The sequence below is a fragment of the Apteryx rowi genome, unplaced genomic scaffold (genome assembly GCF_003343035.1).
Source record: "Apteryx rowi isolate R43461 unplaced genomic scaffold, aptRow1 scaffold_11, whole genome shotgun sequence".
NCBI lineage: Eukaryota > Metazoa > Chordata > Aves > Apterygiformes > Apterygidae > Apteryx > Apteryx rowi.
Genome location: NW_020447308.1, coordinates 5,974,969 through 5,996,211, shown reverse-complemented (window position 1 = coordinate 5,996,211; position 21,243 = coordinate 5,974,969). Strand labels below are relative to the sequence as shown.

The window sequence follows — 21,243 nt, the reverse complement described above, 5'->3', positions numbered from 1 at the left end:
TTATTCTAGGTGGATTTATTTGGCTACTCTTGCCCCAACCCTAGTTGCTCTGAATTAGGATATACTCACTTTTAGGGGCTATGTATGTTGAAGCTGGCACCGTGTCTCTTGCCCAATTGCAACAGTTTGTGCTTCAGTTAGGACCTGGGTTTATTGTCTGGTGCCTCATGAGTGAGAATGGTGGGAGTATCTCAGAAACAGGAGATTGACTTAAATTGCCATTTTTTTTCCTCCTCCATCCCTCCAGCTCTGAGATTTTTCCATAGGAGTTTAGGTGACACATCTCTCCACCCCGTTCTCGGTTTCTCCCAAAGGCAGGGAATTTCAGGTGAACTGTCTCCAGCTTCTCTCCTGGTGTACTCATATATCTCCTTTTATTACCATCTGCACGGGGAAAGTGCTGCTTCTGTGGCACGCAAATGCACCTGACGTAACATATTTGCTTCTGAATGGAGAGCAGCGAGGGAATTGATTAATGAAATGCATCTCCCACTGCATTTTGTTTTGTGGGTTGGGCAGAAGCACTTGCAACATTAGCATTCAGCTGGTGCAAATGAGGATTTTAAAGGCTTCCTCCCCCTCCTTCCTCTTCCCAGCTGGCGAAATACAGTAATCCATCCAAAGTTGTTTACATGTAGATGGAATTATTCTCTGTACTGATTGCCCTGGGCACTGCCGATCGGTACCAGGCAGTAAAAGAAAGCCTGTTTAGCAGGTGGGGTATAGAAGCCCTACCGCCAGCCTTGTGCTCCCCACCGGCAGTGCGTTTCCTGCCCGGGCTGGAGATCCTGAAGAGGGAGGTAGGGCTTTCTGTGCACCTTTGGGTGGTGCAATGACAAATAAGAATACTTGCTACTCATAACGTCAGGACATCTCCTGGGGCTTTTCATAGCTGTGTTCAGTTCTTTGTTCGTTCATGAGTGACTCGCTTGCCCCGTGTGGGCAGAGCAAATGTTTCCGTGAGGAAGCTGTGGCGCTGAAGCTGAGGGCTTGGCCCAGCCCCATTGCAGTCAGTGCAAAGACTCACATTTGGACCGAGCCCTGTGCACCTTCCCTGAAGGCAGATGCCAAGCCCGTTGTGGACGGAGGGTAAACTCCTCTCCTTGTGTCTGCCCATGACGTGCTTAGTCCCTGGCAGCATCATTCCCTGGCGCGTGCAGGAGGTTGTAGACCAGTCGTTTCGTGTATCTCCTGCCTTTCTCAGGGCTGCTTCTATACTATTAGACATAGCCGCTGCATTTCAGACTTGCAGGAGTCTGCTTCTCCTTCCCAATAGCCCTGAAAGCTGCGGGCAGCTCTGGCACTTCCATGTGTAGGGGCTGATGGCTCTCCAGCTGAGGAAGGGGAAGGTGTCAGACGACAGCGAGTCAGGAGGCTCGGAGAGGCTGATCAGAGCAGACAGACTGTCTCGGAGGTGAGGCCTGGGAGTGACAGAGGTTGGGCTGGCCGGGTGACTGGCTGAGTGGTCTTCTGCCCTGTGGGTTTTTGGAGGTGATTAGTGAAAGGGAGTAAAACATGGGCAAAAGTGATGTCTCTTGTCTGATGGTAGCTGCCAAGTTGCATAGGCTTCCTGTTACTTGCAGAGATGCACTAACTACGATATGCCCATGCTTGATCGATCCTGCCGGCCTCAAAGGCAGCCCTACTTCAGGAACTGCAAAGACGACCTTCATGTGTGTGTCCGGGATGCAGTCCCACACTTTGAGTGCATGGGATAGTGTTGGGTAGCTGCTTTGATTGTCAGACATGGCCACAACTGTGGGTGGAGGCCTGGGGACCGCCTGCCCGAGGCAGCGTGCCAGAGCAGTGACTGGCAGGGGCCAGCACTCAGGTCCTTTGCCACGCGTAGTGGTGACCTGATGTCTCTGCCACATCAGTGGCTAYCAGGGAGCCTTGAGACACGGTGACAGCTTCCTTTCTTGCTGTTCCAGTGTGACTTGTGCGCTCAGCTCGTTCCATTTCTGTTGGATTTTGATGCCAGGTAGTAAACGTGTGACATGGCAGTGCCTTGTGGCTCCCTGCTCTTTGTTCCCCGGCTTCCCCACGTGCCACTGGAGGTTAGAGCCGGACCACGAGCCACGTCTCATGGTGCTGGCTGTGGCAAACAAGGAGTGAATCCGTGACGATTCCAGGTGTCAGCGTACCTGTTAAGTAAATAGCTGTTTAGGCYGATTAATTAAGTTTGCAGGTTTCGGAGCCCTGCGTGCTCCAGAGTGGAACTACCAGGGGTGTTATTTTAGTTGTGGGAAGGTGTATCTTTCTACCTGTTAATAACTACATTTGTGAAGATTTGTTAAAGCTGTTAATTTCGTTTAAACATTTTGTGCGAGGGAGGTTCTAGAAAATTACAGTAATTGTAGCTGTCAGATGAAGACGTTTGCTGTGCCTGGAGGGAACGGGCTTGCATTGCGTTTCTGCTGGCAGCGGCTAAACGCGCGTGTTGGCAATACGCAGTGTGTTATTATGACTGGAGATACAGGGAGCGCGCGCTGGAGTGGTGGTGGTGGTGCCTGGAGGGGCACACGGGCCAGAGCAGGAGTAAACGTACACATGCTTTTGTGCTCCCCTTGCCAAAGGAGAGGTTCCCCTCTCCGTAACACAGTGCGTGTCTGGCCTTTAAGGGAAAGGCAGACTGGGATTTACTCTTACTTTAAGGATTTACTTTATGGATTTTGTACCACTTGCATTGTGGTTTGGGTGCATGGGTGAGTCAAGGGCCTGTGGTTGTAGGCAAAGCTGGGCTGGGGATCTCGGYGCTTTCCAGGAAACTTCCAGCAGATAAATGGGACTCCGTGCTGGAGCCCTGGCATTTGCGAGGGTGACTTCCTCTCCCCCTTGTTGCACTGCTGGTTCTCTCCGGATGCGGATCCGACCCAGCGCTTCATCTGCGCGCAGGCTCTGGGCCATCTAGAGATGCGACGTTTGGATGGCTCAGGTGCCGTTTCGAGTAAAAGGGGAGCTGCCGTTGGTGAAGAGGGCAGGAGCAAGCCCTGCGAGGGTTCGCTAGGCAGCACGCATCATCTGCTGCCATATGGCTGTGCAGGCTGAGCCCCGTTTCTGGCTCTGCCTCCATCACGCTGCGGGGCTGTGGCAAATCCCCCCCGTGACTCCTGGGCCTGTTTCCCTTCCCTGCCTCTGGCCTCTTTAGAGGTGGGCTGTTCAGAGCTGGCTTGTCTGGGCGGCGCGTTGCCCCCACCTTAGAAATACCTTTTAGAATTATTATTAGGTATGAAGGGGACAAGTCTGTAGATGGAGAATCTAGTAGCAAAGCGCTGTGGGAGAGAGCAGCGAGCCAGTTTCAGAAGGCCGAATTCCTTGCATAGACTGCATTTTCTGCCTGGGGTGTAGTGTTGCTGGCTGGCAGTCTTTGCAAGCTCGGAGCCTCCCGTGCGGATCAGGCTGACGGGAGAGGGGGAGGGTGCTGTGTTTTCCCCATGCTGCAGTCACCTCTGGGCTCGGGGCTAAAAGCCTTGGCACACACGGCTTAACTGCAGCTGGGTTTAGCGTGTCAGCGTGGAGGGAGCTGTGCGCTCCATTCCTGCGTGCGCAGAGCACAGTGCTTTGGCATGTCGCTGATGGCTATTTGCTGTAAAGCTCTTCACCTTCTCACCTGCAGTGGGTAATTTTTACTGAGTGGCCTATTAAGGTGTTCAGAGTAATCAGTGAAACAGGGCTGGGAGGTGTTTTGTGGCTCAGGATGGCTTTGAAAGCTAAACCCCAGCTGAGGAGTTGGAAAATGTTGGGTATGTATCTGTCTTGTTTCCCTCTTCCCCTCAAGCGTCTTCCTTCCCTGCCTCTCTGCGTGAAAACCTCTTGCTCTGCAGTACTTCTGCAGTAATTTCTCCCGTCGGAACGTGTTTTGGGGAGGAGAACAGACCATCCTAAATATCCCTGTGACTATATTGGAGCCTGCCTTGTGGCGGCTGTGACCCGTGTGTCTGTGCAGGGCATCACAGCCGCCGCAACAGCAGGACCCCTCCGTCCACAGCAGGCTTGGCTTGCTCTGTCTGATCTTTCTCCCTTCCTCCCAGTGCCGGCTGTCTGCAGCGCAGCGCTGTGCCTAGGCTGGGCCAGTCTGTAGGTGCCAGGCACGTCCTGCCTTCTCCGTTGCACCCCTGTGCCCCACGATGGGATGGGAGAAGGAATGTGAGGGTGCTGCGGTCACACCCCCTGGCTGGGGCGGTTGATGTTTGCGCAGCGGGAATGAATCTGGGTCTCTGCCTGAGCTTCCCTGGTGCTGAGATCTCAGGTTTCTGTGCGGTTCTGCRTCAGGGAAACCTTTTCACCCTTCTCACCTTGTTTTGATTTTGCTTTCTGGGCGCTACAGATCCCTGTTCATGTTCCTTGTTCCCTCCTTCACCAGTCGGTGCCTGGCCGTTTCCTCTCGGGAGGCTGCAGGCTGCTGCTTTCAAAGCTTGCAGGGCTGATTTATTTTATTTAGTGTTTCCCACTGCTCTGTCCTGATCCTGGGGGATGACAGAGCTGATCAGGCTCTGCATCCGGCCCCAAGAGTTATCCCAGGAAGACACCAAGAGACAAACCAAGGTTTCCTCAGCTTCGCCAGGGCTGAACCTCCTGCATGCGCTGAGCTCTCGGCCGTTGCTGGCTCTCCCAGGGAGCTGCCGCTCAGCTCGGGAGACCCGGCCGTTCCCGCGTGCTGCTCGGCGCGGGAAGGGCTCTGCGCTCCCTAATCACCGTCGCCATTTAGTCACACTCCTGCACGGCCTAATGAGAAATCTGTCATGGGTGCATTTCTCGGCTCTTTGCTTTCGAAGAGCCGTTCCAGAGCCCAGCGCAGCAGGCTGGTGGGGCTGGGTTGAGGAGTAGGGCAGGATTTGGTTCTCAGCAGTGAATTTCAAGCCTGTAGACACAGGTCCAGCAGGCGATGGGGGGAACAGCAGGCAGCCCTTGGTTTGGGACACGAGGAAATGTGTCTTTTGTACCCTGTTGCTCTTAAGGGGCAAAAAGTGCAGAGGTAAACACGACCCGCTGAAAGTCCTGCATCTCCTACCAGCTTTAAAGAGACTAGAAAATACACCTGCCTGCTGCCGTGGGGGAGAGCAAAGAGAGCACGCAGCTGAGAACGGGGAGCTGCTTGCCRGGTCTTACTGAGCCTTTTCACCGCTGTTGGTGGCAGCAGCATTGCTGTTTGTGCTCACTGCGTGCTACSTGGGTTTTCAGTTCTCTGGGGACTGGTCTTCAGCTGCTGTGAACTTTGGGGCTTCATTGTGTCAGCTTAGACTGTGCCACTTAATAATGAATGGAAGAGAAAGGGGTGACAGGAGATGAAGCAGAGGGAGCAGAGGTGCCTACAGATGTCACCTTTTTAGGGGGGCACCCTGTCTGCATGGCGAAAACGTTCGCTAACGGAGAAGGAGGATCATAACCCTTATGGTCTCTCACCCTAGTCTCCATCATTGCCAGCCCATGGGCAGTTTAGAGTAAAAAACTTGCTGCTGGCCATATCTGACTCTGTTCTTTCTCTTGCCTTGTTTTTAATTTCCTGTGGCTGCAGGAGTGCCRCAAGGCAAGGGAGAAGTCTCATCTGTCAGGGTAGTAGCATTTTCCCTTCTCTTTTTCTCATTCCGCATGTTCTTCCCAAAGTGCACTGTGAGGCCAACGGAGCAAATGAACAGAGAGGGAAGCAATGTAGGAAAGCGATTGGCAAAACCAACTAATTGCCTGTCTTCTCTCACACAGTTGCCTCCAAGGAGAAAATGAGGCAGAAGCAAATTTGCACATTGAAATGTTTCAGTTACTGTTCTTAGGAGTACAGAGGGCCTGCAGGGCACGGGGAAGTGACGAATTACATTTCAGGCTGTCTTTAATAGAGAAAGGGATTGCTCTTAGCTTGTGCATTGTAATAGGTTTGCATTTCGCAGCAGAAACACTGAGGTATTAACTTTCCTTCTTTTCTTCTTTTTCCCAGTCTTATCACGCTTTTTCCAACAGCCGGAGTCACAGACAGTAGAAGAAAATGGCATGGCCCGGTTTGAGTGTCGCATTGAAGGACTGCCCTCCCCAGTCATCACGTGGGAGAAGGATCACGTAGCCGTTCCAGCAGAGCCCAGGTGATACCCTGATTGTTTTCCAGGCTTAGCTAAAAAAAAATTCTGATCATTTAGGAGATGAAAATCTTTCATAAAAACGTAGAATGAAGAGAGGACCAATGGAACAGGTTTGGACCTGAAAGTTACTTGCTGTAAGAGCAGGTATTCAAGCGATCCACACAAATGAGTCCATAAAGCACCAAAATGAAACAAACCTTCCCGCAAATGTCATCTAACCCACCAAAAAGAAAAAGAACCAAGCCCTTTTTCATTACTGACGTCTTGACTTGGAACCTTTGTCATGATGAACCGAGTGCTCAGTGTATAAATGACAGTTTCATGGAATTGAAATTGGGTAGGAATTGGCTAATAACAAAGTAACTAAATGAGACTTAGGCCTCAGTTCTCTGGTGATCTGGAAGGTCTGTATGCAAGGATGAGCGGTTTTGGCAGTTTATACCAGCCATCTACTCCCTKTACAGATGGTTGAAGGGAAACCAAAAAGAGTATTTGGAAGGTAGGGTCAGGCAGCAGTGTAAAAGTGAATGAAAGGGCTTGAAATTGTGCCAATTTTTACAGCATCGAGCCTGCACCCTGTAAAGGCCTGTGCGTGTCTAACAGCCCAGCAGGCTGCAGTATGGGATGCCTTTGGCTAGTCCCTTTGGCAAAGGTAAGTGAGGTGGAAGTCTCTGAGGGATGGGGCCTGGCATGAGGGATCTGTCCCCAGATGAGTGTGGGGGTACTGTGCCAGGGTGCTGGGGTACCGTTTTCCCCGTGAGGTTTGTTTTGAGGTTAATGTTTCTTCTGGAGCACTGTTTGTGCTTCATTCCTGTGTTTGGAGGTCATCTAGTAAAGACTCTGAATTTTCAAATTTGGAGAGAAGGTAAGAATCTTGCAGCAGAGGTCCTTTTTCTTAATGAAAGTGAGTTACAGGCGTGAGAAAGAGGATGAGCCATTCAGTTGGCTATTAGTTGGTCTGCAGACATCACTGCTGGAAGGGATCAGTGATTACATTGTCCTTTAGTTCCTAAAAACTGGTTTCCTATTCCGCAGAAGGAGCCATTTTCCTCTCAGGGAAAGTTAAGCCGTGAGGGAGGAGGGGTGGTGGTGAGGAGATTTAGAAATAATTTTACAACAAAGACTGTTTCTGTAAGAATAACTGCTTACATCCTTAAGTCTGAAATGTGGTATCTAAAGGCTCACAGGAAGCTGTTGCTTTGTAATGAGAAGAAAATGAAATATTTAAAAAAAGGAGCGGGGGGGAAAAGCAAAAGAAGGGATGGCAGAGGGAAGTGTGCCACAGATAGGGCAATGACTTTGTAATGTGACAGCTCGATGGATGTTGTGAAATTACTTGCTCGGAGATTGCTTTCAACATGGGCAGCTTGAAAATTGTTTTCCTTGTAAAAGCCAGACTGTAATCTCTGGCTGCAGATCTTGCTTTTTAAATCATGTTTTAGCTAATATGCTATTTCAGAAGGATTTGCTTTTTTTGTTGTTGTTTAGTTGTTGTTGTTGGATTTAGTATAACCAGCTTTCGAAGGAATTAAGCGAATTCCAGGAAACATTGGCTGCCAACCAGACCTCTCTCTGTTATCCTTACCCCATCATGCCTAAGGACCAGATCTCAGTCCAGCCTACCGTGGACTCCCTCCTGTGCGTGCATCTGATGAGTCTGTGAGAAAGTAACCATTTGGATAGGTAGGCATCAGGATGCTGACTTCCTATCCCGAAATAGCAAGGTTAGTTGTATGAACAAAAGCAGACTCTGGGGCTATAGATACAACCCTTGAGATAATGCTACTGCACCAGTGTGTGTGATTTTCTTTAAGTGAAGGATGGAATAATCGCAACGCACTGGCAGCTGCTCTCTTTTTGATGTTGATTGCGCCTTTGGACACTCTTTGGCCTTTGCACTTGAGTGCAGATTCTAACATGGTGCCACCTCAGAGGTGTTAAAAGCTGAGCTGAAAAAATGCTTAAGACAACCCAAAGGGTAGAGAGATGTCTCCTGATGTTTTCAAAAAAACCTTTCCTACCTAGCTCAAGTTCAGGGCAGAATCTAACTTCCATATAGGAGTAAGGCACGGAAGTATTTTGCTCCTCTGGCTCCTAAGTACTTTTAAAAACATAGTCTTAAATCTACAGCAGCTGCTGAGAAGTGGCTTGCAGGAATTTTCTAGACTGCAGTTTCTTTGGGGTCTGTGCTGCATCTTTTGTTGCAGTCTCTTCTGTTTTAGGTGCTGGCTGGGTTTCACCAGGCTCCAAATAGTTGTTTATTTTCTCTAGAGCCAAGGTGAGTACCTGTTAAGAGCTGGATGCCTTTGGAGGTCTGCATGTAAACACATACCTTAGAGGTCACGTGATCTGCAATTGTAATGTTTTTTCTGCATTTTGCCTAAATGAAGGTTACATCTACATGGAGCTTACTTCTCTCATGTGTCAGAAGTGCATTAATATGACTTATAGCCATGTACAGGGGTCTCGAGCAGTGAGCAAAAAGGCTTGCAGGCTTCGAGTTACAGCCACTCTGTGTTCTGCAGCAAAGCTGCAAATTCCTGCCCTTGCTAAGCGTTGGTAGCTTAGTCTATTTGGTATACCTTTAAAAGGCCGTGAGAAAGCATGTGTCACCAGTTTACTGGGGAGACAGGGAGGAACTGGATTGTTAACACATATTTCCTGCTCTCCGTGCAGTCTAATGCACTGAACTGCAAGGTTTGGACGCCAGGCTGCGGCGCTTGATTGTGGTTCTTGAGCACTGCTGTTCAAGGCCTGTAAGTGTCATCGAAGAAGCGAGAAGCTGTCAGCCCCTCTACGCTCTGTCCTCTGCCCCTGCTCTAGTGTTCGAGTCCACTCTGGGAGGAGGAGAGAGAATCAGCTGCTTGCTTGTGCCCTGTTAACCTTTCTGCTTTCTGCCCTCTGTGCCCGTGGTGCTTGTGCCGTGGTTTTAGCGAGCTGCCCTTTAAATAGTTACCCGCTGCAAGTGGGGACCTCCCTTTAGTCCATTTAATGCAGACACCTGGGATGGGATGAGCCCTGAATGAGATCCTAGCGCTGTAGCTGTCACCAGTGAAACTCCTGAGACTGCCAAGGATCCAGGATTTCTGTTTCACCCAGAGCCTTTGTCCTTCTGTCCTTTGTTTTTTTTTTGTTTGCTGCTTAATCCGTAGTGAAGGTGAGCAGACAAAAAAGATCCTTCTGCCCTTTGTGTGCAAGAAAAGCCAGTGCCAACTGTCTGCTCTGAATCACCAGGCAAATTTAACTGCTTTGTGGAGAGAGAGAGAGAGAGCCTGGGGATGGAGTGAAATGCCCTTGCAGGCTGCCTGCAGGCCTCTGGTCCAGGGCCACAGGGAGCCTGAAGAGCCAGGGCTTTGTGAGGGGCTGGGAGAGGTTGTGGTAGAGAAATCTTGTCTCTCCTCCCCCTTGCTTCCTTGGGAGAGCAGTGCTCAGCTCTGTCTTGCTTTCCCAACAGGACTTACCGTAGTAAGTGGATSTCTCTTCTGTTGGTCTTGCCAAAGGGACCGTGTTGAGCTTTCTATCAGTCGAGTCTCCCTGCACCCTTTTGCCTCCCGCTCCTGCTGTTTGTAGCAAAGACAGGGGCTGGGCAGAGAGGGAGGCTCCTTTCTGCACCTTCAGGAGAAGCTGAGCATATCAGCCCTTTGATGCACTGTTGTCTCCTGCAGAACTGCTCAGGGTTTGTGCTTTGTTTTCAGGGCTCCCCAYTGCCTTGCCTTACAGTGGCAAGCAGCTGTGCTGGTTCCTCGAGTTAAACTTTCTGGGGGTACCAGTGAGGTTTCTGATGCCTTGGTTTTGGACACTGGTGTTTCAGTCAAAGTGGGCAATGCTGAAGTTTGACCCTTTCCCTGGAAGGTGGCAGATGATTATGTAATGAAAACCAGCCAGGTGCTCATGGGCATCTTCTGTTTTATGTCTTCATTAAGGCATGTAAGGGTTAGAGTGCACCCTCAGCGAGTCTGCAGACAGTACAGAACCAGGAGGAGTGGTTGATACACGAGATGGGTTGTGCTGCCCTTCAGAGGGACCTTGACAGGCTGGAGAAATGGGCTGACTAAGTTCAACAAAGGAAATGCAAAGTCCTGCCCATGGGGAGAAATAACCCCACGCGCCAGTACGGGCTGGGGAMTGGCAAGCAGCTTTGCAGAAAAGGACCTGGGGGGTCCTGGTGGATACCAAGTTGGATGTGAGCCAGCAGTGGCTGTGGCTTATGTGGCAAAGAAGGCCAGCAGCATCCTGGGCCACACTAGGGAGAGCGTTTCCAGCAGGTCAAGGAAGGTAATTATTCCCTTCCCACTGAGCACTTGTGAGACCACATCTGGAAGTGCTGTGTCCAGTTCTGGGCTCCCCAGTACAAGAAAGGCATGGACGTACTGGGGCAAGCCCAGCTCTGAGCAGGGGATTGGGATTAGACGATCTCCAGAGGTCCCTCCCAGCCTCAGTGATTCTGTGACATATGCTTGGGCTCTCTTTGTTTTGGCTGGGAGATGCCTTGCTTAGTGTTTGAAATATATTGATATTAATTATGGACTTGAAGATGCATACTAAAAATAAATATTATCACAGCGGGAAGCTTTCCATCCATAGAGCCGAGAGGATGCAAATATTTGTTTTTCTCCTGTGTCCTGATGAGGCATCCTGATGAGGGCTGTCTGGGTACCACCTCCTCTGAGGTCACTGGGGCTTGATCCTGAGAAAAGTATGTCTTTTTAGCTAGCGGGAACAAGGCTTTAGGGACCTGGGGCAGTAGGGCAAAGCTGAAGCTTCCCTCTTCRTTTACACGGGAAGCTTCAGCAAGGCTGTGTCTATGAATCAAGCTGAGGATTGTGCACGTAGTGACAGTACGGTCACTGGAGTGGCTCTGCTGACTCTCTTGTTTCCACATCTGCTGCAGAGAGGGCAAGAAGTGATGAGCTCTGATTGCAGCAACTGAGGTTCAGGATAGGCACTAGACTAGCAGTAGGGATATTCATCCCTGGAACTGACTGCCTAGGGCAGGGAAGGGACCTCCATCACTGGAGGTTTTGGGACCTGGTGTCCCAATAAATGTTTGTAGGAATAATAGCATAATATCCCTTCCAGATAAATGTTTGTAGGAATGAGCGTGCTGTCAGTGATAGTGCCTTGAGCACACAGTGGGTGATCTCTCAAGGTCCTCCTGGTTCTGTGACCCTCTCTCATGGCCCTCCAGCTGTTTCAGCACCTGGAGAGCCACGGTTACTAATATCTGTATCTACTATACTTATTGGGATATTCATGGAAGGAAGGACTGGCATTCATGGTTATAACTTGTCTTTGTGCCGTTTCTGGAATAGCTGCTAATCCCTCCCCTTAGCAATTGCCTTTGAATGTGCCCTCTTCATAATAAAGACTGATAACCCAGAGCTGCCTGTCAAAGCTCGGCAGCTCTGTTTATAGAGGCTTGCAATTAAAAAAGGATCTCATATATAATTAAAAAGGATCATGTAGGCTTTGCGCCTTGCATTCAAGAATAAAGAGGCTGCCATCTAGGAATCCAGGCAGAAAATGGAGATGCTGACAGCCAGCTCCTACTTTTATGCTAATTGCTAATCATCTGCTTTGTTCAGGATAATGCAGCAAGGATTGTGTTCATGTTGCGAGCCATGTAGCCATTTTATTTCATGGAAGTGTTCCCCAGTGACACCCCATGGACAAATAGGGGGATACTGAATGCCTGGGTGTGAAGTTTGAGCTTCTGAGAGCCAGAAACTCCTGGAAGAACAAAAGCAATCAACACAGCCCAGGAATAGTGCAATTTCAGGTGACTGCCCACTGCAGGAACAGTGTCCTGGCTGCTTTGGACCATGAAGGTGTAGCTGTGCATGGTTTGGTCCTTCCTTCATGCACATGAGGTGCAGCAGGGAAAAGACGATATTCAAACCTCCTTGCAGTGTTTTTGTTTTTCCCTGGCTGCCAAACCTCTGTGAAAAGCAAGTGGCTGGCCATTGAGGACTATGGGTGCAGAGGCACTTGCATACCTGGGTAGGTCTGCATTTCTGTGTGTAGAAATGTTGGTGTGCATATATAGTTGTTTGCTTCTATGCAGTTGGTTTGAATAGGCAAAGCCTGTCAGCGTGGTCTCTGAAAAGCTGATCCTGTGTTGTGAAGACTCCAGTGCCATGGATAGGTCTGTACCTACTGCTTTTTAAGAAATGCCAGTTGGGTGGCTCACAGGTTTCTCAACCCCGCTCTTCATGGTTACCAGGACCTTCACATGATACATTTGCAGGAGAAAAGAGATAAAAGAATTTTGAGTTCATTGAATAGCTCTGGCAAGGTACAGTCTGTCTTATGCTCTTCCTTTTGGTCACTTAGGTTTATAACTCTTCCAAATGGTGTCCTCCAAATTGTGGATGTGCAGGAGAGTGATGCTGGTGCTTACCACTGCGTGGCAACCAACGCTGCCCGGAAACGCTACAGCAATGATGCAGTCCTCAGCGTCCTGAAAGGTAAGGTGCAGGCAGGCGTGCGGTGGCCTGAGCACAGGTGTGATGGATAGTTGTGTGTGATGGCCGGCTGAGCTGAAATGTCAGTGATGATCTCTCCTGCTACAGTGGCTCTGAGCGTGGGAGAATTTGGCCAAAACTTGCAGAGAAGGCTTTCTAAAAAAGACTTCTCTTTAATATGATGGGGTAAATGGGCTGGGTTGGGAAGCATTGCCACCTGAGAGTCACAGCTGGCTGGTCTGCCCAGCCCCAGGACCAGGCTGCTGACAAAATGATCATGGGGTTGTTTCTGTCTGCACTGTGGGATTCTCTTTTGCAGGTGGATTGTAACAGCAGCAGCCGCCTTTTGGCCTCGACAGGTAAAGCAAGACAGGTAAAAGCTGGGCAGGGAGCGAGGAAGTTGCTTGCCCAAGCTAGCAAGATAAACAGCCGGAGGCTGGAGTAATTGGCAGGGCTGTGTCTGCCCTGGGTTGCGCAGCAGGGTCCGGAGGAGGTTAGGAACAGTAACACCTGACCTGCACTCTGTCTTGTGCTGCCGGCTCTTTGCCAAGCTGCCAGGCAGGCTCTAAGGATCCTCATGGTATTGGGGACAGCCTCAGCTGGGATTTCTTTTGGTGGCTTGGACCATTTGAGCAAGGCTTGGGACGTGAGCTGTTCTTTGCCTCCCGATCTGGGCCTCAGTCTCTGAGTACTTTTTTTTTCTTTTTTTTTCTTCTTTTTTCTTCTCTCTGTAAACCAAGAGTGCAGTGGGCAAGTCTGGGCATGAGAACGTAGCTGAGAGTGTAAGTGCGCTGGGGGTCTCCAGGCTTCAGCGTCTTTCCCAGCGTACCTGGCTGCCTCCCCAGTATTATATAATCCGCACCCTGCAAGTGGGAAAACTCACCAGGGCTGGGAGTCTGGCAGAGCAGTTACTCCCTTGTCCCAGGACAGTGCCCCCATGCCATGTCTGTCCCTTGCGCATGCTGACCCCAGTGTATTTTGTAGGCAGCTTTAACCTTGAAAGCTCTGAAATCCTTCCAAGCCCCTTTTGTCTTTGTTTAGGATTGTATTGTTTGGCGCTCTGCTACCAATGTGTTTTTACATAGCTGGCTTTGCTGTTCATCCGTCAGCAGGGAGTGTAATTAACTATGGAGCCTGAGAATACACCTCTGATCAATGGATTGTGTCGTGGAGGTAATCTGTGTGGGATCTGCGGAGAATTCGTGAGCAGTTGAACTCTCCGTATCTAATTGCCAGCCCCTGCCAGATCCTCTGCGTGCTTAATGAAGCACAGGGGTTAGGGGAGTGCTTGCAACGGGCAATTCCACGCTCGGGCAGCAGCTCCCGCGTTGGGTCTGGTTTGCTATTGATAAGTAATATTGATCAAGCTGCAGAAGTGACTGTGCTGTCCTTGGCATCATAACTAGTTCTGCATAATTGTATCTTGTAACTGTGTGATGTTTAATCTGCTTTGCAAATGGAGGCAATGGAAGAGGTTAAATGGGAAGCGTTCCTTCTGGAGCACCAGCCGGCCGAGCAGATTTCTGCCTGCAGTTCTCGCCCAAATCTCGCTTCTGCAGCACCGCACCACCCGCTGGCTGCAAAAACAAATATGTGAGGTTGAGTTTTTCACCAGATTGAGCTGATAGGGATGAAAAACATGCCTGTTAAATCTCTGGGGATTTTTATAATTGGGGAAAAGTATCTCTGAGACAGATGGGAAACTGCAGTGACCTTTGCAGGCCACACACTTCTCCATGAGTGACTGGCACTGTATTGATCCTTTTTTTGTTTCAGCGCTTTACCATCAGAAGCACATTTCTGGATGCCTGGACTGGCTGAAGGGGGCTTTTCTTCCCTGTTCAAAACCAGTTGATAGTAGATAGAGTGAACTGGTCTGACAGAAATCCTTTGCTGGTTGTAAAAATGAGAGGAAAAAAAAGCCAAAAGAACAAAAGCCCAGAATACAGCTATTTAGTATTGCTCGAATTGCTTATTTGGAAACTTCAGAGGCCAAACTCTTTGTATCTGCAGGCAGGAGCGATGAAACATCTTCTTCCCTCCCTGCTGATGGCTAATGAATCATTTCTTCTCAGACAAGACAAGAGTCCAGTCTTTCAGTCCCTGGCTGCACTGCCAAGGCTCCTGGAAAGGAATTGTGCAGTGGGAGCTGGTATCGTTACCAATCTTGCCTACAGCGTTGACATCCCAGTGACAGCACTGGGCACTGCTGTGTGATGGTGGCTGGGTCTGTGTCCCAGGGATGGGGTTTGGGGCTGGGCTGGTTGCAGTGCAAATGCTTGCACTTGCCCTGGGCTGCCAGCCCTCAGCACGCAGGCCTGGGAACATCTCGTGCTCACGACTCTGCCCCTGCCAGACAGAGCTGGATTTGAACTGGCTGTGCATAGTGAAAGAATCCGTTTCCCTATAGCTTTTCTGCCCGGTCGTCTTTTTTTCTGCCTTCCCTCCCCCCCTTTCAGATATGATGGCTGGGAATTGTTCCATCTCCCTTATTAGAAGCCTTTTCCCAGTAGAGAGAGCAATTAGCACGACCCCCTTCTGTCATATCTGCATGGCCTAAAAACCCAAAAAGTGTCATTTTCCTTTACGACGTGATTTCCCTTGTCATGTGAGGAAGGCTGTATTATGTGTCAGGGGCTAAACACATGCTGGCCTTACACATGGCAGGGCAGAGAGCGACAGCGCACAATGGTGCTGTAAGCGCTGCAGATGTTTAGGCTGTGCAGACTTCATGGTGCAAATTTCCAGACGTTCCCTGGGGAAGTGGTGTTTTGAGCAGGAAGGGAGGAGAGCAGACGGAGAGCGGGATACAGTCACGCAGCCCTGAAACAGAGCCTGCTGTAGAAATAGAAGCAGAGGGATAACTTGGATTTTCCCTTTGGATCTCCACTGCTCCCCGGCAGATGGAGCACCGAACATCTGACAGCTCTGCCCCTTCACCCCTCACCTGGGCAGATGATGAATGAACACTGCAGCCCTGCTGCACCCTCTGCCAAAAAGGGCATTAAGAGCTGGCTGCAGGACGCTTTTCCCATGCGCTCTGTCTGTGTGCGCTCCCTTTGCTTGGGGTCAGTTCTTGGCGGGGCTGTGTCTTGTTTCTTGTAGCTCCTTTTTCTGCAAGCTGGCTCTGGGGCCCTACTCTGAACTCATCTGTGAAGAATGAGTTCCCTGTGGGTCCTGCCCATGCTCCCAGGTCCTTGATGCACACAGGAAAGCACTACCTCGCTTCATAAAGAGGTTCTCAGGGAAGGGCCGGTGATGGGAGATGAGGGTGGGCAGACCAGGCTAGCGACAAGTATTTGAATTGCAGACACAGGGCAGCACCTCTGTAGGTGGCATTTGTGGCTTAGGGGCCTCTTGGAGTCATGCAGGGCAGCGCTGTAGGTCTAAAGACTGAGCTCTGCTCACGCGGCAGGAGAATGGCTTGGGGAGCAGGATACTGTGTAGTCTCAAGCAGGTCACTTCACCTGCCTGCTTTTTCCCTCCTGCCTGTCATGCACAGTGTTTGCTCCCTATGCATTTTCTTGGAGATGGGGACGCCTCTCACTATATTTTTGTACCGTGTTTAGTGTTACATGGCCTGCACCCCTGCTGCAGCACAAATAACCATCAGAGGCTGTGCTTCTGCTAGCATGGTATGTTTTTGCAAAGATTTTGTCCATTCTGTTTTTAAATGGCACAAGCAGTGTGGCTCCCCCTAATGCCATCCTATTGAAGGGATATTAGGATCTCTCTTTGCCATAGCTAACCCAGACTTCACTTTCCTGCAGCTCATCCTGTTATTTTTAATTGCACAGTATTGAGGTCTTGAAAGAAATCCTCCTTCCTTCTTGGGTTTTAAACCCTTTGAGTTTTTATAGACAGTCTGGTATCCCCTAAAGGAGCTAAAGGAAGTTAAAAGATCTTAGTTTTAGAATATAATGGAGTTTAGACAAGGCTGGGAAAAGTAGAAGAGATTAAAGCAGGACCATCCAGTTTGGATCCTCATCTCACTGCTCCATCCTTTAGACTTCAGTATTTATATCTTTTTCGCACTTACATGATAGTCATTGCAGCCTAGTGAGCAAAGCATGGTCCTGAGAGCCAGAACTGTTGGGTTCTCCTTTTTTCTTTGACATTGTGCCACAGAGGAAAATCCATTCCTGCACTTTAATTTCTGCATCTGTAAATAGGGATAATGTAATAGACTTGGAGTTGCCCGCTTAGAAGAGATACGTCAGTCTGGAGAAGAATTACAGGCCTTGGATGCTGGAGGTCCATCTGCTCAGGTGGATCCAACTGCACTTGCAGAAGAGGGCACAGCTATGTGCCTGGTTGTGGGTGTTGTGAAGAACACTGTTGTCCACTTTTTTGTCATTTGCACCCAATTCCTGATCTGTGCATGCAGAGTGGCTGTGATTGCTAGGATGGATTGTATGTCACTTTGGTACGTATGTAAAAGCTTTACCTCAGGCCAGGTTGGCAAGAATGAGAATGCGTAACAGCCTTCCTCCAACACTGACAGAGCAGCTGGGGAATGGTGTTAGTGTGGTGGTTTCGCAGGTGTGCTCCGTGTGAGTCTTTTCCTGCACTGGAATAAATGCAGAAGCAGAGGGAGGGTTCACGGTGATGGGCTGAGGGATAGCAGGACTGGGGCCTGGACTTGAGCATGCCACCAAGGAATCTTCCAGCAGACGAGCGTGTCCCTTGTGAGTTGGGATTTAGTACTGTGTTATTGGAGATGACACTGTGAGATTGCCGGTGGCAGAACATCATTTATGTTGACAGTTGTAGCAACTCACTGCAGCAGTGTCCCAGGAAATGTATTTTTCAGTCAAATATTTGTATGAGATATGATAACAGGGACAGAGCTTGGAGGCAGCTGAAACACCTTCACTTTTTCCTCTTCTTATTGTCTTTGTATTGCAGTGGCTTATGGGTGCCAAGAGAGAGCCAGGCTTGGGGTGCCGGGACCTGCATGGCTCCTGCTCCAAAGGGTTGTAGGAAAATGTAGTTAGTGAATGTGATGAGCTGTGGGGTTGGAGAGGAAGGTGGTGATGAAGTGAGCAGCAGTCGCAGTTGGCCATCACCTTGCAGGAACAGACGTGCTGTTACCACAAGTGGGTTTTCAGTCCCTGCATGTGCGAATGACGTGCTGGATGCTGGGTTGGCTCTCAGCCTGAGCCCTGACAACATGCGCAGTGCTCCCCTCGCAGCTTCGAACGCGGGTGCCGTGCAATATGAGACCAGGGCGGCTCGGCTCCAGGTCTGTGCTGCTCCTTTCTGACCTCGGCCAGGCGTTGATCCTGTTGCCTGTGCTGCCATCAATGGAGATGGCCATGTTCACAAGAGTGGGGTGACTGTCCTGCCTGGTCAGGGGATTTCTCCTTCTCCTGGAGCCCATGTGGCAGAGCCAGCAGGGCCCTGCCATGTTGTGGGGCCAGAGCTGCTGGGGAGAGCTACCTGCAACCGTGTTTTGTGGGAACAAGAGGATATTTAAGGTTGGTCCTTGAAGAGACAAGGGAGTCAAGGAAACGTAGGGAGAGAAAACATGGCACTTCGTTCACTTTCAGATGGCAATGACATTGTGGAGTTCTTCCCTGCACTGGAGGTGAACAGGTTCCCATATCTCCAAGGCAGCAATCAAACCAGATTTCCTCATTTGAGTGAGACCTTAGAGGGGTTTCCTGGCAGCTGAGGTGGCTGAGGCTGAAACTTCCCTGTTTCTCAGAGCAGATCTCAGTCTGGGCTCTGCTTCCAGGCATTGCTGCCACATAGCTGCTCTGACGTATACGTTCCTCCCTTGTTTGTGTGGTGTGAAATGATGATAGACCTAAACTTTTCATTTATTTCATGCTTTTCAAACAAATGAAATTAACTGCAGGGGGATGTGAGCAGAGCCCCTTCAGAGGAGTCGTTCCTGGTCCTGCCACTGAAGGCAGAAGACAGGTTGGAGCACTGTGTGTAAAGCCGCTGTGGTGGTTGCACTGTAAATGCAGCTAAGGCAGCTGTGTTCTTACTGTGAGTTGCTGGTTTAACCAGCAAGTGATGCTTCCCCCCTGGAGAAAGGGGGATCCCAGGTCCAGCCTGCAGCTATTGTGCTGTGTCTCAGCTCCTCGTGCCTCTTCTCTTGGGCTTGGACCTCTGTCACTTTTTCTTCTCTGCTTCCCTGTCATCCTATTTTTTTTTTTCCTTGTGCTCTCTCCTTACTAGCAGTTAAACTGGGAATTGCTTTCCACTTGACATCACGAAAGCTCAGCCGTGAGGACTCGGCTTTCATGCGTTTCCAGGCTCAGGTTTCCTGGGCGGCAGGTAAATGAAGCCGTTTGTGTAATGAATCTGCTGGGTTGTGAAAAAGGGTTTTGATCCTTTCTCTGTGGCAGAAGATGTGAAGGGAGCCGTGATAAGGATGAGCTCAGAGGATAGCAAAATGGAAAAGGGAATACAGAGCATTTCTGGCATAATAAATAGATTTTTAAAGCTGGGTGRGACCTTCTGTCTAACATGAGCTGTAGACTTTCACTCTCTCCCCCTTTTATTGAGCCTAGCAGTGTCAGGTGGTTTCAAGCAAGTATGGAACAGGATTGAGAGCACAGATTTTGGGTGAAACCTGTGAAGTGCTGGTGCAAACTTGTATCAGACACCCCCCCAAACACACTGCGCTCTCCTTGCCTGGAGTCAGCACAGGGCCAGCGCGTATAACACCGCTCGTATTGCTGAGGGAAAACTTCAAGTGCCAGCAGCCTGTTCCCTGGGAGCCGGAGGGGGAGTTTTCGCTGAGCTGTCTGTGAAGTTCTGCGGGGCCRTGATGTGCCGCAGTCCTGACAGCTCTAGCAGCCCGCGGTGACAGAAGGTTTGATACGAAATTCAGAGCCCTCACCTCCCGTTAAGCAGAACAGCAAAGGCCCGGGATTGGCACCGGCGCGAGTGGCAAGAGAGGTGTCAGGGATAATAGAGCAGAGCAGGGGATGTGGCGCTGGGAACAGGTGAGCTGTTTGCAGCTCCTGAGGGGAAATYGCTCTCCTCCGCACACAGCATTGGCAGCCCATGAGGTTTGGAGCTGTCGGGTCTGGCCAGGCTCACGTGTTACAGACAGCCCAGCGTCCGACTCCTGGAGACCGGGGATAGTTCGCAGCCCTCCAGTATTCTCCATGTGCATCTCTTATTAATCCAAGTCTACTGTATTAGTGATGCTGGCTAATCACTGTGTCTTTGAGGCTTTCTGAAATAAGAGCTGGTGTTTGGTAAGGCTCTAACTGAAGCAGGGTTTAAGCAGCTGGCTTTATTCAGCTCTCCTCTGAGAGTCTTTTGGTCCTGGTGTAACCCCGCGGTGCATCAGCACATCTGCTCTGCAGGGATCACACCTGGCCTTCACGGCGGGGTGTTAAACAAACAGGCTGTGCCTGTGTGGTGAGGCTGGAAGGGAGCTAAGAATAGAGATAATAATTAGGTCAGCAGCCCGCAATGGGCTGAGGGACAGCAAGGTTGATGTGGTTGAGTTCCTGATGGCACTTGTTAATTATTAATCATCCGTGTTACAGCAAAGCCTTAGTAGCTCTGAGGTCGAGGGCTACCAGTGCCCTGCGGTGTTGCAGCATCTTAGCAGCCAGAGTGAAGAGGTTGCAAGTGTCTGGAGACACAGCCAGGCTCACGGTCCCTTTGCTTTAGACGTGGGACAGGTGTATGGGGGAGCTTGTCCCTGCCCCAAAGACCCACTGGTATTGACAGGCCATGTGGTGCTGAGGCACAAGAAAGGGGTGAGTCAGCCCTGACTGCAGGGGAGGCCAAGTCAAGAGCTGAGCCGTGGTGCTCTGAGCCCCGCTCAGATGTCTTGGGTGCCTGGGATTGCTTAGGACACAGCTGGGAATTTGCCCTGCGTGAGCGAGAGATGCTCTTGCACAACACTGCTTCCAGTGCAGCCCGGGGCAGTGCTGCATGGCTTGTGGACAAGAATGAGTGGCAGGAAAAGAGGGAAGGGTGGGATAAGGAGGCAGGTGGTGTTACCAACCACAGTGCATTTTTGAGCACAATGTTAGATGGATTGGGGCTCTCTGCAGCACTCTAGCTAGTGTCCAACCAAACGAGTTTGACAGGATTTATGGGTATCGCTAATAATCCTTCCCCAGCTTTCCTTCCTGGCTTTTCCTGAAAAAACAGGTTTACGTTGTCCTGAGTTAATGCAGATGCATCTACCTGCTTTTAGCTCTTCCTTTCAAGTTGTTAGTCTTTATTCACTGCCTGACCATGTTATTCTAGGCTCCTGTTGTGTTTAGTGTTTGCCTCTTGAAGTGTAGCTCCTAGGAGGCACTCTGCATACCTGGCATCAGGGAGACCACACTGGGATGTGGCTTCCCATAGCACTTCTCTTTCCAAAGTGGTGTGGGATAGTAATATGGATGCCTGTTGCTGGCAGTGGGAATGGCACATGACACAGTCCCTGATCACAAAGAAAGTGGGCTGTGTCCTACTGCGTAACCCAGGGCCTCCAGCCTGTTTCCTTTCTGCTGTTGCTAGATGTGCAACTGCATGAATTGCAAATGGATCCGATGCAAATAGGTGTCAGCCCCTGCAAAATGTCAGCCTCTGAGAACAAATAGGATGTTATTGGAGTGAAATGGGTCCAGTCACCGAGACAAGCTGGATAAGGATGAGTTATGGGGCTTGTGGAGTGTGAGCCAGAAGGCTGTTCTCCTGGCTCTATTTCATTTCTGTACAAGAGGTAACAGAATATT

The 21,243-nt window shown here is 50.1% G+C and overlaps 1 protein-coding gene across 1 annotated transcript in view; it reads left to right on the top strand.

The window, feature by feature from the left end:
• The window catches only part of IGDCC4 (immunoglobulin superfamily DCC subclass member 4), a 68,799-nt gene that overhangs the window by 5,317 nt on the left and 42,239 nt on the right, over positions 1–21,243 (top strand). Inside the window, exons 3-4 of the mRNA XM_026073368.1 lie at positions 5,930–6,071; positions 12,402–12,535. Coding sequence (XP_025929153.1) covers positions 5,930–6,071; positions 12,402–12,535 — 276 coding nt within the window. The remainder of the gene's footprint in view (positions 1–5,929; positions 6,072–12,401; positions 12,536–21,243) is intronic.